The sequence below is a fragment of the Melospiza melodia genome, chromosome 20 (assembly GCF_035770615.1).
Source record: "Melospiza melodia melodia isolate bMelMel2 chromosome 20, bMelMel2.pri, whole genome shotgun sequence".
NCBI classification, from domain to species: domain Eukaryota; kingdom Metazoa; phylum Chordata; class Aves; order Passeriformes; family Passerellidae; genus Melospiza; species Melospiza melodia.
Genome location: NC_086213.1, coordinates 9,925,605 through 9,943,930, shown reverse-complemented (window position 1 = coordinate 9,943,930; position 18,326 = coordinate 9,925,605). Strand labels below are relative to the sequence as shown.

Here is an 18,326-nt window from a genome sequence, read left to right as displayed (position 1 = left end):
GTGTTTAAAGTAAAAGATGTCTGTGATGGAGAAACACCCTGGATCCTCCCTGGGCCTGATAAATGTTTTCATTTAGCCTTACTTTTTTTGTGTTCTGTGATTCAGTAGTTAATTCACTTGTGTTGTGACAGGAAACCATGAGAACATGGCATACACTTGCACTGGATGAGTCCTGTCACCATCAGCCCCAGTGAATGGTGTTTCATTCCATGTGGGCACCTAATCAGAAGTAACACCAGTATTTCATCTTGAATTCTTAAATTCACATGCTCTTGTTGCACTTCTAGTTGATATCTCTGGTTTGGAAAATTACAGTATATTTTATCTGTCATGATCTACAGAGATCACTACAATGTAAGCTTGTGGTATCCAAGCAGAATCTACCAACTGCTTGTGGCTTGGAGGGCTGGAGTGCTCTTCTGGACAGAAAGTTTTCTGTCATTGAAGCCCATGTCTTATTGGCCTTGGTGCTGATTCTGGGGTTTTTCTGAGTCTTTAATGCATGTTTGTAAAAGGAAGAGAGGAAGCTCTTTCAGGTTTATACTGATTTCCAGGGACAAAACTGCAGAGTGTGCTTGGTGAGTCTGATCCAGAGGGTCATTCACACTTGGAAGCTGGTACAGAATAACAGTATTCCTGAGGAAAGTGGCAATGGAAAGAATTTTCTGTTCTTTTGGCCTTCTACCTTCTTTAGTCCTTTTTTTCTGGACTAAAGTGGGTAGAGCTGTTATTTATTCTGTGGTTGGGGAAAAAAAGACCAAAGCTTTTCTATACATGAGACAGTGTGTAGAAAGTTCTTCTGAGCTGTTCATACAGCATTTTGTAATACTATAATGCCTTATCCTGGCAGACATAAAAAAAAGGGCAAAAGGGTGAAAGTTCTCTTTTAATCATCAGGACTTTTTAGGTGATAGAGTTACAGAGCAAAGTATTCTTGATCTGTTGGTTTAATGTTTGTCTGCCCTGTAACACTAACCCACATAAAATTGCTGCAGCTCTTTATAAAGTTATTTTAGACCTTCTGCAATGTATACAGATTTTGTAACCTTGGATAAAAGCAGGTTTCAGTTTTACCCTTTCAGGCATGTGCAAAGTGCCCCAGCATATTTCAATGATTTTGAACTAGAAACTTCTTAGATATGGGTTATGGTTTCAAAGCTCCGTTGATATACCCTATGTCAAGGGAATTACATCAAGGAAATGGTTCTCTGTTTCTTTAGATGCTTAATATTGATTAAAGCTTTGTGTTTGCTTGAAGGATCCCATGGACTCTTTGTGGGTTGATTATGTTGGTATATCTGCTCTGGCAGTTTAGGAGAGAACATTCTGCCTGACTCTATCCTCTGTTTTTGTGTCTGTGCTGAAGAGTTTATCCATCACATACTGAGCTTAGGGAGTGGTTCATCTGCCAGTGATAGTACTTCCCTCAAGCTTTTTGCACTAAGTTAAATTGTTCATCCATGTGAGGTGGTAGACAGCTCAGCAGTGTGTCATAATAACTCATTTAGGAAAAAAAGAAAAGGAGAAAAGTTAAATTAAGAGCCTACCTAGTACAGTGTGACTTGTTTTTTTTTTCTTGGAGTGTTTTGGTGATGAATCTTGAAAAATAACTTGTGGTAGGAAAATCCCTGTATTGTGTCAGTTCACTGTCATGTTTCCCATATTTTACAGTAATCACCCAAGTTATTCAGAAAGTTAGGGCCCCACAAGATAATATAAATAGCACTCCATGTATTGTATCACTTGCAAAATGGAAGTCAGGGTACAAGACATGGGAGAAAAGGAGAAAAGGACAAAACGACAAGCTGGTGATGCAGAAGTGATGGTAGGATTAGGGGCCATTACATGGTGCTGCTTTGCATGGATTAGTGAGGGGTATATATATGTAAATTATTGAGCACTATAATCTCCTCCTATTATAATCAGCTACCAGAAAGCAGAGTTGTCATAGTGTTGGTATCAGTTCCTGGTTTTCTTCAGTTAGTTTGATAAAGTTGAGATTTAAGGAAAGACACTAAACTGGATGAAGTACAGACTTTTTTTGCACAGAGATGTGGATATATGTTAAAGCCTGGGAAACAGGCAAGGGTCTGTGAAACATCCAAGGAAAAAGAGAACAAGGAGAAGACAGTATACAGTATAAGAAGTGAGATATGTGACACTCTAGTTTATACACAAAGATATTATCCTAAGGAAAGACAGCAAATTTGGGAAAGAAAAACGATGTGTAGGAAACTCCTTGCCATAATAAAATTAGAGTAACTGCTGTAATTAGAGTAACTACACCAAGTGTTGGAAGGAGGAGGAACAGATTAAATATTTGAAGTTAAAACAAAGACATATTGTTGCCTAGAGTAAGAAACACAAATGTCTGAAAGGAGACTGAAGTTTCTCACTTCATGATAGCCTTACCCCCCACATCATTTGGGTTCAGAAAACAATAGAGAATGCTTCACAATGGTTAGGAAGTTCCTTGTATCTTACTTTGGCTTACATGACAGGCTTGTTTCAAAGGATGACAGCCTTTTAATACTGTGCAATTATTTAAAAAAAAAAAGGTGATAATGGCTCTGAAACATGGGGTCTGGATCTTAATGATGTGTAAAGCTTTTATAAGGGACTCTGCCAAGCAGTTTGTATTATTTCTGTCTGTTTGCAAGGAAAGGTGGTTTGCAATACCTAGGGGAGGCTTTGTAGTTAAGAATTTTATATCTGAGCAAAGGACTTAGGCTAACAATTAAATGTGATTTTTAGATGATTTTTTATAAGCAAGATGACAGCTTACATATCTGAATTCTTCATATATGCAACCTTACCTTTCAGTTTTTCTGGTGTATCTTAACTTAAATATACTTTAATCTGTTATTTATTATTATTTTTATTTTTTATGTCTGTATGGTTTTGAATTCTAATGATTGGCTAAAAGTTTCTTTTTGATTCTGTTTCAGATGCATCCACTTGGACTGTGTAATAGCAATGATGAGGAAGACCTGTATGAATATGGCTGGGTAGGAGTGGTGAAATTGGAACAGCCAGAGTTGGAGCCTAAGCCATGCCTCACTGTCTTAGGAAAGGTAAGGGAATAGTTTGGGGCTGCATGTAAATGTTTCTTGGAAGGATTAGTTCCTTTCTGAGAAAAATCAGCAAGAAATAAACTCAGGGAAAATCCCCTTACTCCACAAAATATTCCTGTTTTCACTCTAGGTACTTCAGGGAAAGATGCTGTCCTTACTCAGCTGATAGAGATGGTGATGGGGAGCTGAGCATTCCCTTTTTGAGTTCTGTAGCAACCTAAGAAAGATGAAAGCAAAAAATGGCTTTTTAGCAGAATCAGTATTGGAGTAGAAAGGGTGAACTGCAACTGTAATTCTTACTTGGTCAAAGCAGTCAAAATTAAATCATTTTCCTTAGGCACAATTTTCTGAGAATACATACATTCATTTCCTCTTTTTGAGGAAAGAGAAGCTTTCAAACATAGAAAGATTTATTCACTTTCATTGCAGGATAGATAACTAATAAATAGTGAATCTTATTGTACTGGTCAAAAAAAATCAAAATTGTCATCATCCTGAAATCTTGCTATGGAATGGGGCCTCTGGAATCTTAATTTAAGTGCAAAAATTTCTCTTTGTTTTATGGGGTGAAGTCACTAATATGCCATTACTGATATGTTAAAAAAAGAAAGGAGAAAGGTGACCTTCTTTTGTTTATGCCTTAGAATTTTTGAGTATTGATGTTATTATATGTTGGCATTTGAAGTCTAGAGGGTTTGAAAGTGTGTGAAAGAGCATAGGCCACAAGTTCTACCAGTAACTGAGTAGTTGAAAACAACTGCATTACAGGGATTCATGCTAAAATCCAGCTGCCTGAACTTGGTAGGATTGTGTTGGTGACTTCAGGTTAGCAGTGGATCAAGCAGAAAATAAAACTGCAGGTTGGCATTTCTTTTGTGTAAAACTTGACTCTGTAAATTTATAAACAGAACTTCTAAAAACTTCACTTCCAAGGACATGGGAAGCCATCTTCTTGTCTAAAAGTTGCTGTAGGTTTAATTTTTAGTATATGGGGGAAAACATCTCTTTAAGAAGTGGCTTCCCTTTCTATTGAATTTCAGCATAGTACAGCTTTTGTTCTAACTTGGAAAATTGTTTCACAGAAATTCTAGGTGTTGCTTCTTTGTTCTTAGAAAGATAATCTGAGGATGAGGTCTTGTAAGGATGGGAATTAGAGAAGATTCAGTCCTGAAAGATGCATATTGATCCATAAGCAAACTCCAGGAATAAGTTGAATCTTGAGGCAAGCCATTTCAGGAAAGTCTGGTCAGTCCCATCTGTCAGGCTCTTGAAAATTAGATGATGAAATAGATGTAAAAAATGGACAAAGAAAGTTAAAACATAGGTACCCTGCACAAAAAAAAAAAAAGGTTAAAATTCTATACCTGGCCCACTGCTATGTGCCCAAATCCCACCATGTCCTCTGTACTCCCCGTGTCCCCAAAGCCACACCCATCTCCAGAATAAGATCAGCTCAGTATTTGCTGATGTTTGCTTCCTAAAGCTTGGCCTGCTGAGCAGCAGACTCTGGCTTTGCTTCAGGAGCTCTGTAGCATCTGCTTTGATGAATAATGATGGTGATGTGACATAGGGTGTGTCCAGAGAATTAGGGCAGAGAGTTCCAAATGTGCCAGTTTATGTGTAGCAATTTCAACAGGTGAAAAAAGTCTGGCCAAGCTTCTAGTCAATACTGCACTGCATTTCATTGTTCTGGATTTTTTCTACTTGTTCTTCTCTTCCTGAAATATTTCTTCCCTATTTCATGCTCTCTGCTGTAGTTTCTCCTCTCCATCTATTGCTAGCAACCCTTCTGCTCAGTTCTCACTCTGCTCAAGCTATGTCCTGATTTAGAAGGACTCTCAGAATTCTTGGAATATTGTTGAGTGCAGATAGCAGCAGGAGCATCAGCCCTGAGCTTCTTTCAGATCTATCAGTTAATCCACCCTGGTTACCTTAGCAGAGAGAATAAGTTGTGCTGTGATTGTCTGGGTCTCTGAAATGTTCAGTTTCCATGCAGTTTGATACACAAATTGCTATGTGAGCATTCAGTGTGGCCTGTAAACTGTTTTGCCTGGGTAAATATCAAACCTGCTGCATGTGTATGTGTGTCTTCTGGTTATTTTTAGGATTTGGCAGCTGACTTAAAAGAAAATGTGAAAGGGAAAGGAATGGGAGAGAGAGAGGAGAGGAAAGGAGGGAGGGAGAGGAGAAAAAAGAGAAGGAAAAGGAAAAAGGAAAGGAGTAGGGGAAGTAAAAGAAAGGAAAATGGGGGAGGGCTGGTCTTGAACAGGGAAAGGAGTTGGATTTTTTTTTCCATATAGAAAAGGAGGAAGAAATCCAGAAGTGCAAACCTACAGTTTGTTCCTCATTAAGTTTGATTTAACTTGCCCCCAAGGTAGGGCATCATAGAGGTGATATTGTTGAAAGTTTGGAATATGGTGAAGCAGAATGTAGACTAGTTAAAAGTTGTAGAAGTAAGTTGTATGACACATGAATCTGGTAAAAAAAATTGTATGGCTTTATTCTTACTGTTGGCTTTGGTTGTTGAGGTCTGTTTTGATTTAGAGGTGGTATTTTTGTTTGTTTGGATTTTTTAAAGTAAAACTTTGGCCTATCTTTTTAGAAGTTCTGTTCTAGTTGTTTATCCACAGGGAGCTATCCAGAATTTAATGTGTCCATTTTCATATTGATTTTGTAATTTTCATATTGATTTGTAATTAATATTGATTTTGATATTGCTCATCCTTCTTAGTCATTGCTTGTATGATGTAATGGAAATGAAAGTGTTTTAAAAAATGTCTCTGCTGTTGAGAGTGCCTGTGGAAACTGGGCCTTGGTTGAAGCAAGGAGTGTGTGTGGCAGCTGTGTTTTACCATTACCTTTGATCACAGTGCAGCCCTGTTTGAGGCCATGCTGCATGCAGGCAAAGCAAAGGCCTGGGTTTTACTGATCTTATGAGCTCCTGAATAGGGCTAGAAGGGGAATGACAGAGGAAGAAGAAAGCTTTTGGAAATGAAAAGGAAACCCCGTGAACCCGAGCAGCATTATTGGCTGGATTTGCCTACCAGGGAGCCGCTCAGTTTCTGCCAGGCTAATTTTGCTTCAGCTTCTCTCCCCCACACCCCCAGCCCCACCTCCCCCTCTCTCCTCCTTTCAGACTTTTTTTTGTTTTTGAGGCATGGCTGTAGTAACTTGGTTCTCAGGCTGGGAACCCACTGAGCTGTTGCCATGGTCACTGGGAAGCTCTTGGTGCCATGTGCTTCAAAGGGAACCTTTCCCCTCCTGGAATTCCTGCCTTCCCTCTGCTCACAGCACAATGAGGCTCCTTCACTGCTCCAGCAGTGGCCCTGTGCTGGAGGAAGGGAGAAGCAGGGTTGCCTGCAATGCTGACTGCCTGCTGCAGCATCCTGGCAGGGCTGGCCAGTTGGAGCTGGGTGTTCTTTGGGGTCCCCTCCAGCCCAGACCACGCTGGGATTCTGTGATCCACTGCACCTGCACTCTCCAATATGCAGACTCCTGTTCTTCCCCACCCCAGTAATTTTCAAAGCAAATTTCACTGTCTTGACAGATTTAATACAATTCAGCAATACCATTGTTTTTTATTTTAGTACAGAATAGTGAGAAAATGCTGAAGATTAGTTTAAAAGTAGCACTTCTTCCCTTTCTGCTGGATTTAAAGTCCACAAGAAAGGGTTTAGTTCTTCTTTCTCTTCCAGGGACTGCTCTTCTCCTGTATGAATAGGATATATGTATTTGAGGATGTGCATCTGAGTATAACCTAACAAAGACAGGATGTTCCTGCTACTACAGCTTCCTGTTTTCTTCAGATGAAAGAAATCTGTAATATGAGGAAATTCCTGCCAGTGCTTCCAATATCCATTCACCTCTTTTCTAAGAGCTTATTTACAAAAATTTACACAAGTACTAACTAGAAAAATCTCATGTTTTACCATGTCATCATTATTATTACATTAGTTAGGCTGGGGCAAAAATCATCATTACTTGAAAATGCACTAACAGTTGAACTGTGATTCCTAACCTTTTGTCTAACAGCTTAGTTTAAGTATAAAAATTCCTATAAGGTAATCAAATGAGAATTTATGGGGCTGTGTTGGTAGTTTAGTTCCTGAATAAAGAGAGATCTGTTCTAAGACTTGAGAAACAAGAAGGCCTGTGAGGAGTCCATTTTAATCTTTTTCTTTCAGAGTTACTAAAACTAATAAAAAAGGCAAATTAAACAAAAGCAACTTACACCTTTGTATTAATAGCCTAAATTAAGCAATCAGTTATATGCTCAGGTTGGTTGCTGACAGTATAAGTATACTTTTTGTTTCTTTGTAATTAATAGTTTTATATACAGTTTGGATAATTTCCTGTAGAAATGAATATTTAATTTACGCAAACACTCTTCTGTGCTAAACTTGTTCAGAAATTAGGACTGAACTATGCCGTAGATTAAGATCTAAAATTAATGAGACATGCCTGAAACCATTGGTCAGTGTTTCCAAAAGTTTGCTTGTTCAGATACTTTCAACTGGTAGTGACAGCTGCATAAGGCACCCTGTGCTGAGTCCTTGCTGCATGCAGGAGGAAATACTGTCACTTCAGGAAAACTTCTTCTATCCATTGAAGTAGTTGACATCCTTTTCATGGTATCTATTCCACAATTTGGAGACCTTTTCTACCTTCTGTTTGTTAGTCTGTGTTTCTTCTTTGCAAACAGCATCCAAAAAGCATCTGTAATTCTTTTTGAGGCAGTAGTCTCAAAAATTAGTGGCAAAATGTCATTGATCTGGATGAAAAGTAATAGTATGAGTGATTTTTAAGCTGGTTGGTTTATTTATTTCACCTGAAGGTTTGTGCTGACAGTGTAGAGTCCAGAGGAGGTAGGAACAAGAGGAGATAGGGCCTACGTGTTGTGATGGCTGTGTGGGCATAAATGTGTCAGACTACAGACTGAGGAATGTTTTTTTGGCAGTATAAACTTAATATTGGTTGTTTTGAACTCCCAGACATTCTGTGTTAAGAAGGAAGTTGTTATGAAGTAGAAGAAAGCTTTTTCAATGAGACCAGACTCCTCTGGCTGTGGACCAGCTGTCAGATCTATATTGCAATGTCAAGCATGCCAGAACCCTGATCAAAACAAAACCTATTGTTTTTGTCAGCCCCATTGTTCTGTAGTGAAAAAGGAATATGAGTTTTAATGGGGAAAAATAGCATCCTGGCTAGTGTTAAGGATTCAGACCTTCTGAATCAGTCATGTTCTTTAGGGGTCTTCATTTACTTCACATTAAATTTTTTTATTTCCAAGGTTTGGTGTCTTAGCATTACCTAAAATTAGGGTTTACTGTGAAAAAAACATGGTGTATATATAATTGTAATCCCTGCCATGTTTGTGTTTGTCCTTACTGTGTTTGTTCTAAAGAATGTATTGAGAAAGAGAAAATTATAATTTTCCCAAAGCACCAAAGAACATCACAAATAGTGTAATATCATAATGATTGTTTCTTGTTATTCCCCTCTTCAGCATCATTTATAATCTCCAGGACACCTGAAATGTTAAAACCCATTTTAAACAACCATAAAACATATTTTAAAATGATATCTGAAGTGATACTGTTATTTGTGAAGTAGTTTTGATGTCATTTACGTTTTGACATTAATTTTTCTTACTTCCCCAGTGCTGGCAGTGTGATCAGACCTCTGCACCATATAGACACAGTGATTGCTAGAGTTCTAACAAAACTCCAGCCTAGATGAGATCAGAAGAGGGGATGATACATGTTTTTTCAGGAAGAATATGGCTTTTCTTAATGGCACACAGAAAAAGACAAGAAGAAGAAGAAAAAAAATGAGCTTTTTCTGCCAAAAGCTCCGTGTATTTCTGCTTCCCATCTCCTTGCCTATTCACCCCCCACAGGCCATACTCCAGCAACAAGGCTATTTTAACAGATGAAGAAGGGGGTTTGAATGGGAAAGAAAAAAGGAAGAAAGGCTGCATCTAAGAGTGTTAGAGCATGTGGCCACTGCACGAAACAGCAGTGTCATCATTGGAACTGAATTCTTGAGTTTATAAGTTCCTTTCTCACGTATTCCCTCTTTAAATCCTCTCCTTCCATCTCTGCTTTCCACTGTAATTTCTGCAGTCCCTTTGAGGAGAGAAGGGAGAGGTTGAGCACAGGAAACAGAACTGACAGGCAAGCCAGCTGAAATGTGGGGAGAGGAAAGGTTTGTGCATGGATTGTATGGTGAAAGATGCAGAAGGAAAGAAAAGAACTGGATCAAAGCCAAAGAGGAGAGAGCTCAAAGGAAGGGCCAAACAAGGGCTGAATCAGGTTATGCAGTTCAGAAGAAGTGGCTCTGTCAGGTTTTCATTCATGGCTAGTGCTGAGCTCTTTCCATTGGTGCCAGCAATCTGCTACTGTATTATTTGACAAACTTTCTTTCCATGTTGCCTGCACAGTTAGGAAAAGCATCAGCTATTCATGAACAAAGCCCTCTCTCGTGTTTCTCCCTCTGGGCACTCCTGAGATCTGCCATTGTTGGATTGATTACTTTAAATAAAAGTCCACTTTTAGAGTTGAGTCCTTAGCAGTCCCCAGCACCATCTTCACTCCTTTCTAACCAACTGTGGGGCACAGCTGCCTCTCCCTTAAGCTAAAGAAGCAGCTGTTGTTGCATTACATGTGTTACTGGAGTTCAGCTCAGTCAGACCTCCCAGTGAAACTAATGGAAGTCAAAGGGCTGAGTAAAGAGTGAGGCACAATTATTTAAGGCATGCTGTACTTACAAATCATCATCATAATAATATATAAATGCTTCATGTCTTTTAACTTTCTGGACCCTCATTATTCTGTGTGCCTTGGAAGCCTTTCAAACATTGAGAGTTGTTTTTGTTTTACATGCACAATCTACCTGTTTCTCCAACAGGAGAAATGCATAGTGGCAAGAGTTTGAAACAGAAAAGTGAGAGAGCAAGTAAGTGCTGCTGAGTTGGAGTACAGAAATGAGCACAAAAGAAGCCTGGCAAGCAGAATCAGATAAATGGACCAGAAAGTGAAGAAAATAAGGAGCAGATATGGAGACAGGGAATGGAATTATTTAGGACTTCACAGATGAGTGACATGCCTAATTTTGGTGCACTGGGAGACAGAAGGCTTTGAAAGAAATTGGAGAACTTCGGAATGTAACCAGAGCTGCATCAGAGGGACTCCAATATTCAGAATAAAAATTGGGCAGATACAACTGACAGTGGTAAAAAGCTGGGTCCTGAAAAATCACAGACATAAAGTGGGAATGTTTTGCAATGATTTTCACAAGACTGAAAGGAAGGAAAGAGAAAAAAAAATTACACAAATTGTGCTTCATATCCTACTGCTTTGAGATAATTTGCCAGAACATGTTTTTCTGCTCTAAACTTTTTATCTTTTTGATGACCAGGTGATATCTAGAGGTGCGGTTTTGGATAACATGATGATTTAACATTTGTACTGAGTTCAAGGAAATGACTCCAAATGAAACAAGTGATCATACTGTGAACACAAAATGAGGAGGAAGTGCTTTTTAGTCAGTATAGGGAGTACTGACTGAGCTACTTAAAATTCTAGCAGGTTAGTTTTTGAACATTTGAGTTGGACATACTTGTGACATAAATTAGGTTATACAGATTAATTATACATTATTAGTATTTACATTGCTGTGGCCTTAGAACTGTTCAGTAGGGATATAAAACTCTCATGGAGACTACTAAAAATATCACAAGAATGTATGTATTCTAGTGCATTGATTTCTCCATTCTTGGCCCACTGGTGGTTTGTTCAATTGGTAAGCCAAGAGAACAGACATGTAATTTTTCAAAATGCTCAAATAACTTGGTTCCTTTGGGATAGGAAGATGGACCTTAGCCCTGAGGATGCAAATAGTGAGCTTTTAAATGGATATGGGGGGGAGGAAGCATTTGCAAAGAGCACAGAATCCATAGATTGAGGTCCATGGATGGTGTTGAAACTCCCAGAGGGTCGCTTCAGCTGAGTGTAAGGGTCTAATGAACCAGTCTGACTGTTTATGGGCTGTGGTTAACCTCTTGCAAGTTAGGATTTCCTGTCGCCAGCAATGAGCTGTGACCGCCAGCACCACAGTGTTAATGATGAGGTAGGGGCTGATGAATGGCTGGACTCCAGACAGCAGCCTTCACTGGCGAAGAATCAAGTGGCTAGAGGGAGAAAAACATTGAAGTCTACAAGGGAAATAATGCAATCTCCAGAACCTATAATTCCCATGTTTAAAAAAAGAAAGGGATAAAGAAACTGGCGACAAATTCAAAACAAGTGAAGCTTTTATCTCTGCATTCTGAATAGAAGATTGTTCTTCAGCAAAACTGGCTGTAAAAGCCAGGCCAGTTAAAACAATATGCAGGCTGCTTGCCTCCAAGTAACCAGAAATTGTTGGCTCAGAGTAGCCTGTTCTGAGGAGCCAACCTGCTGGGAGACGTTATCCAAGCAACGGCTTGAATGTAATTCCTCCCGCTGTGGAATGGCTCTTTGGCAAATGAAGACCCTAATTAGAGATGGAAGGGTTTCTATTTTGTTTTTCTTTAATCCTTGCCCCGAGGCCTCTGCAATACAGCCATGTCTCTGCTTGCGTGGAGAGAAGTTTCCAGTTTCCCTTTGTAACAAAAATCTTCCACCTTTTTCATTTTTGTTTTCCCTTTCTTTTTATCTTTTTTTTTTTCATTTTTAATTTTTTTTTTTTACAGAGTCAACAAACTAACTACAAGGGCCCACCACAGTCTGGGACCTTGAAGCTAAACTAATCCAAATCCAAGGATAACTGGAAGAAGGGCCATATCATCCTGTATTAGCCAGCCATGAACGTGGAAAGTTGCTAGCTAAACTGGAATACTGGCTCACCATACAGATTTTTACTGAATTTATTACTGAATATTATTACTGAATTTATTATTATTTTTATTGAATTTATTACCCAAGCTGAATCTAGTAGTAGAGAGGGAGGATCTCACAGAATCCTACTGGATTCCAAGGGCATCCCACATGATTTTTTTGTCCATTCAGAAAGATTGAAGTACTTCAGTAGGGCTTACATGCCTTTCTGTGGTCTTGGATATAGAAGCTCATCCCTGCCAAAGAGGACAGAACCTCCAGGGCAATGGACTGCAGCACTTTGATATGTGTGGAAGTGAAAATACCTTTGCTTCTTCTCAACTCACCTTGGTGTATATCATGTCTATCTGAACATACTGTTAGGGATTGCATGCAGGCATTTAATAATCCTGCCAAGAGCACTGCATTTTCTGTCACTACTGAGATATGGATTTATTGTTTCATCATCTCAGATTATTGTGTTATCTCTAAAATGTCCTTGTTCACAGTAGATACCAACCTATTGATGAAGGTCAGCTTCCTGAGGGTGAGCTAAGCAAGACAGAGGATACTGAGCATTCCCCATTACACTGACTGAGGTTAGAGGGAATTCTTATTAACAATTTTAAAAAGTTTTGCCACTTCTCATTCTAAATACAAGACAATTCTTATAATTCCTTGTTTTCCCTTTTGATGTACATAAATAGCAGTTTCTAATTCTAAATTAGAGCACATGCCTATCGGAGGAGCTTCTGCACATTCTTTTTGAACAGCTTGGGTACTGCAGGGATGCCTTTTTGTAGTGGTCTGCATTAACAGTTTCTTTAATTTACTCCTTGAATAACTCCTCCAATGCTTCCTTATATCTCTTGTTTTTTATTCTCTCAGCACCACAACATGCTTGCATGTATGTTTACATAATTATCTTAGATCTAGTTTGTTGTTTTTATCCATCTACTTTCAGTACACCCTCAGTGAAAAGGTTAAGAATTATCTGAATTTGCTGTAGTGGTATTTTATAGCTTATGATATAGTACATGCTTAGTACATAATTCCTAAAATATCCTCATCTTGTGACCATTATATTTCAAAGGTAACTGCATATAGAAGTTCTGGGAAAAGCTTGAAGGGTTAACCATCAATTGTGAATGCAGCCACCCAGTTCTTGCTGAGTGTGCTAGGTTCTCTGTGAATATGTAATCTAGTTCAAGACCCCATCCCCTCCTTTGATCTCTGCCAGTGCTCACCCTTCTCTCTGTGCCTTGTCATAGCAACAAGGCTGCTGGGCTGCAGCCTGGTGATAGCAGAGCTCAGCCTTTGGGACTGAGTCCCATGACTCTGAAATGGATCTTAAGAGATGTGCAGCCAGCAGGCTTTGCTGTGTTCAGGATTAAAGAAATCTCCTTTTCTTACTGGTTTACTCGGTCTAGACTCAGAACTGATAACAGCGTTTCTCCCTAACCCCAGAAAAGAGAGACACTTTAGTTTTCTTGTTCTTCATTTTAACCATCTGAGAGCCTCTCAGTACTGAGTGGTATGAATCACACTGGTGTGTATATATATATAATTGATGTGATTATATATGGTATGAGGTGATAGTTTATTTAAAACTGCAAGTACGTGGCTTTTTAAGGTTCCTTTTTTTATTTACCAAAATGTACATTGGTTTTGTGATTATGCTTTTAAATTTTAAAATGCAGCTTCACACTTTCTATACTTCTTAATTGGTAAGCAACTGTTGTAATGCTGTGTAATGTAGGACATGTGTATAAAACATACCTCGAGGTGCCAGAGAATTGGAGTATTCCAGTCAGGAAGGAGTTTTATGCTGGTGTGATACATGGGGATTTGACTGTCTTGTTTTGATACTCTGCCTCTGTTTTCAGACAGAAATATTCACACAGCAGTTTCATTATCTCAGAAAAGGTTTGAAATGGCATCCTGTTTATGCTTGGCTTAACTGAGTTTCTGGAATTACCAGGGAATTGTACATTAACAGGTCTGAAGCATCAGTTGGTTAATTTGTAACTTGTGCTGTTTGCAAAGTAGATGGCTGTCCTTCTCTCCTTCCTCCTCTGCCCTGCAGAATTGGCCTGTGGCCTGGCTTGCTAGCTCCAGTGTTCAAGGGACAAGGTATTTTTTGTGATTGATTGAGCCTGATAGCAGTGTGGGGGGAGAAAAGAGAGAGGCCTGGATTGTTCAGATGTTGTTTGTATTCTGTGTTGCTCTGAGAGAAACAGATTTTTGCATTTTCACAGTTGCAAAGAAAAGGTGTATTTGCACAGTGCTGTGGGTTTTATGTAGGGTTCTTAATGATGAGCAGGTTTGGATGTTATTGCCTAGCTTCATGTGATGCCATTTCTGAAAATCTAGTACTGCCATCCACAGAATGGGGGTGCAGTTCATACCCACTGCTTGTTTTAATAGGGTTTTTTAAGGTATTCCTCTCTCCTGGAGAAGTTTAGGGCTTTGAGAGCATCAGGGTCAGAATACATTTCAGCTGACTGGAGTGGCAAAGTGGCAGTGGCAATATCTCCTTGTCACAGCCTGCAGATACATCATGCATTTATGTAAGAACCAGTTGTCTCCTCATCATTAGGACTTCCTGGGTTTGTCCAGACTTAACTGAGGTTTTCTCAAAGCTGCAGAAATTTAAACCCTGATAAAGTAGGCTCCTAATGCTTGTTTCAGCACCAAAGTTGTCCTCTGCTAATATTAAAGAAAAAAAAATAAAAATCAAGTGAAGACAAATCTGCAGAAGTGTCATAGTTTAACCACACGACTACAGCAAACCTCTACTAGAAAAGCCAATATTCTAGAATCTGGTACAGCATATTCTGTATCGTATCTCAGTAATATTGTCTATGTCTTTGTGGTGTCATTTGATATGGGGAAAACAGGTACAAATCAATTGATATTGGAATAGACTTTTGTTACTTTAGAATCTGATCTAGAGAAGACTAAAACCACCGAGTAGCTACATTCATCATTTATTTTGGTGAAATGTTGAGATGGAAACCTTATTCTTTCAGCTGTATTCCCTAGCAGTCAAAATAATTGAAATCCTTGAACTGCTTTTTCAGAGCAGTAAAACAAGAAACTGCACCTTTTCATTGAAAATCTTGTTCCTTGGAGTCACAGAGTTTGCAAGTTGCATGTCACTGAGTGCTGCTCCTGTGTTACCATACACTGGGTGAGAGGCTGACTTCTCTTATTTCAAAGCACCAGAAGACAGCTGATGATAGAATCAGCTATGAAAAATGTTCCACTTAATACTGCTTGCATAATCCAACTCTTTTGTCAGATCAATGACACTGACTCCACCATGTAGAGAGATCTGACACAGACTGTTGGATCTCATGGGCTGGGAATATCCAGAAAATATGCCTCAAGCTCAATAATTATTATTTCATAGAGAAACTGAAGGGGAAAAAACCTTCAAAAACTGACAGAGAAAATTCAGGCTGGGTCAGTTGAATGAGGACATACAAATCAATTTTATTGACTACTGTGTTCAACAGACTCTGCACTGATTTAGAGTAATACCATATTTTCTGCCCCAGAAACCAAAATGTACTGAAAAAAGGAATGGCAGTTGGAAAAAGCTGTTGTTACACCTGTTGGAGCTGTGTTGTTTCCCTTAGTTCTAGCAACATTTTGCTTTTGGGATCCATAGGACTGTTCTCTGTACTGTGTCCTCATTTTGGAGGACCAGCTAATAATGCTGACACCCAATGGAATAGTTTGCTCAAAGGAGTTTACTGGCATTTGTACTGATTATTCCTTAAACCATTGCCCAACCTCCTCTTCCCCAGCTTTGTCAGTTTCTTAACCCAGGGAATAAATCAACCTGCTCATGTAGCACATACCATAATTATAATTAATATTTGTTAACTAGAGTGTACTAAGTTCCAAGAAAATAATACCTAGAGTTGGGTGAACAAATCCAGGAAGAGGGATAGGTAGTTTATAATGTAAAAATATCTGTGAGAACATCATTTTATATCACCAGGATATGTCTGTGCCTTATACAGGCAGCCAGTGCTTTTAAAACATACTTTTCTCCCTTCAGTCCATCAGTATTATCCAGGATGTTAATTTAAAAAAGTTTATTTATATGTAGTGATCTGGCTCTGCCAATAGCCATTTTCAGCAAAAGGTATTCTCTTAATAGATGTGTAATGCATTACTATGTTGATGTAAATGGCAGAGCTTGCCATGCTTAATGAACTTTGATCTCTACACCTATAGTTTGAGCCTCGGTCTTTCTCTCATCTGTAATTTATTCACTCTCTGAAATCCATTAGATTAAAGTGTCATGTCCTCAGGTGCAAATCCTCCTGGATATTGTCAGGGAATTCTAACTCTGGCAAAGAAGTAAATGTAATGAATAAAGACTGCTGATGTTGGTATGATTTTTCTCTTAGAGGGGAACCTTATTATGATGGTTTCTCCACTGTTGCATTCTAACTGAAACAATAACTGGAATAAAACCATACTAGAAAGCAGAGGGGAGGAGATGAGTGCCATGTTCATTCGTGCAAGCATGCAAAGTCCTTCAAGGTGTCAGGAAGGAGCTGAACTTTACTGTTTGATTGTTGCTGTCCTACCTGACTTGAGTGAACGAGAGGAACAGTGCACCTGTTTAATAATTATCTGGTCCCTTGGGTTGAAAGTTTGCCTCATCAAGGAAGTTGTTACTTCCTTATTGTATTTGCCTGGCCCACAGGGAGGTAATGCAAAGCTCTTAAAATCTTTCTGGTGTTCTTTGAGGTAATAACTTAAAATTCCTCAGGCCTGGAGATGTGGAGAGGTATTTTTCTTGTGCTTCTGTCACATGCAAATCCTCTTATCTTACCTAGATTACAAGGTCTAGTAAATTCTGCCAGATTTTAATCTGAGACAGTATTTAATGTGCATTTTATTGGTAACGTCCATTGTTCTGTAGTAGCATAAACTCAGAACTCTGAATACAGACATGGACTGGGAGGTTGTTGTCGCTATGAACAAAGTGATCACTTGAATTATGAGAAGTGCAATTACCTTTTTTTTGTTTGTTTTCTATTAGTCTTTAAGAAAGGGGAAGAATACTGATACATCGTGATAGTCATTTGTTTTAAGCCACAGAAGACAATCACACAAAGAAATAGGCCTGGCAAATTAATGGGAATTGAATTGTGGAAATGTCTGATTGTTTGCCACGAGTATTAAAAATGTAAAAGTATGAGCTTATTTTTCCCTCTAATCCAGCTTGTGTTTATTTTTGATGTAAGTTTGGTCACTTTGCTTAGAAAAATGATTTAAGGGAGTCTAAATGCTGGCTAGCCCAAAAAGAAAAAAAATCACGTGCCTATTACAGACTGGCATTATTTTAAGTGGGACTTAAACATTGCTGTGTTATTTTGAGCTGCCCTGATTACTGAGGAGTGGACAGGGTATTTTCAAAGACATTTTGACTTTAACCATCCTGCAGCATTTTCGGGGACGCAGAAGGACCGGCAGTGCCCGCAGGTGTTTCAGGTTGCCGGGAGCCCCGGTCACAGCTGGACAGGGAGGGTATTTTCAAAGACGTTTTGGTGGACAGGGTACTTTCAAAGGCATTTTCTGGGATGCAGAAGGGCTGGCGGTGCCCGCAGGCGTTTCAGGTTACCCCGGAGCCCCGGTCACAGGTGCGCTCCGGCCGCCACCTGGGGCTGAGGGCAGGAGGGCAATGCCCAGCGGGCAGAGGCGCTCCCCGCCGCTCGCCCTGCTGTCCTCTCTCCGCAGTGCCCGGTTTTACGGCCGAGCTGGAGGCGGGGGAGGCGGAGGCAGCCGCGCTCTGATCTCTGGCCAGCGGAACCTGGCCCGTCAGGCGGCCCTCGAGCCCGCCGGAGAGGGCTGGGCCCAGCTCCCGCTGCGGGCCGTGCCTCTTTAGCGCCTTGTGCAGGAGTGCTCAGCGCCTCCGGCAGAGGAGGTTTGGCTGGAGCGAACTTCCAGGCAGCAGCGCCTTTCCCTGGGTATCAGGATTTAAACCCCAGCAAGGAATAAACCCCGCGTTTCCCCGCGGCCCCGGCCCCTTCCTCTCCCCTCCATGGCCGGGGACAGGCAGCGCTTCCGGCGCGGGGGCGCTGCGGCCGCAGGGGGGCGCTGGGCCCTCAGGGCCGCGGGCCAGGCGAGCGGGGCAAGCCGGCCGGAGCCTCGCAGGGCGCGGGGAAACGGGCCCGGCTTGGTCGCAGTGAAACGAGTGAAGCGAGCCCCACACTTGGCATGATGGCCACACAGATCACCCCCATTTGCCATTAAACACCGCAGCGTGATTTTTTTTTACTCGGTGCTTTTCCTTTCTTAGCACCTGCTGGTGGAAACTTGCTGCTCGTTCATTGTATGCACCCAACTAAGGACTTTTTATCAGCGC

The 18,326-nt window shown here is 40.2% G+C and overlaps 1 protein-coding gene across 2 annotated transcripts in view; it reads left to right on the top strand.

Moving 5' to 3' along the window:
• Positions 1-18,326, top strand: part of ZNRF3 (zinc and ring finger 3) — a 65,944-nt gene that overhangs the window by 32,387 nt on the left and 15,231 nt on the right. For both annotated transcript variants that reach the window (XM_063172742.1, XM_063172743.1), the window contains exon 2: positions 2,949-3,074. In XM_063172742.1, the coding sequence (XP_063028812.1) occupies positions 2,949-3,074 (126 nt within the window). The remainder of the gene's footprint in view (positions 1-2,948; positions 3,075-18,326) is intronic.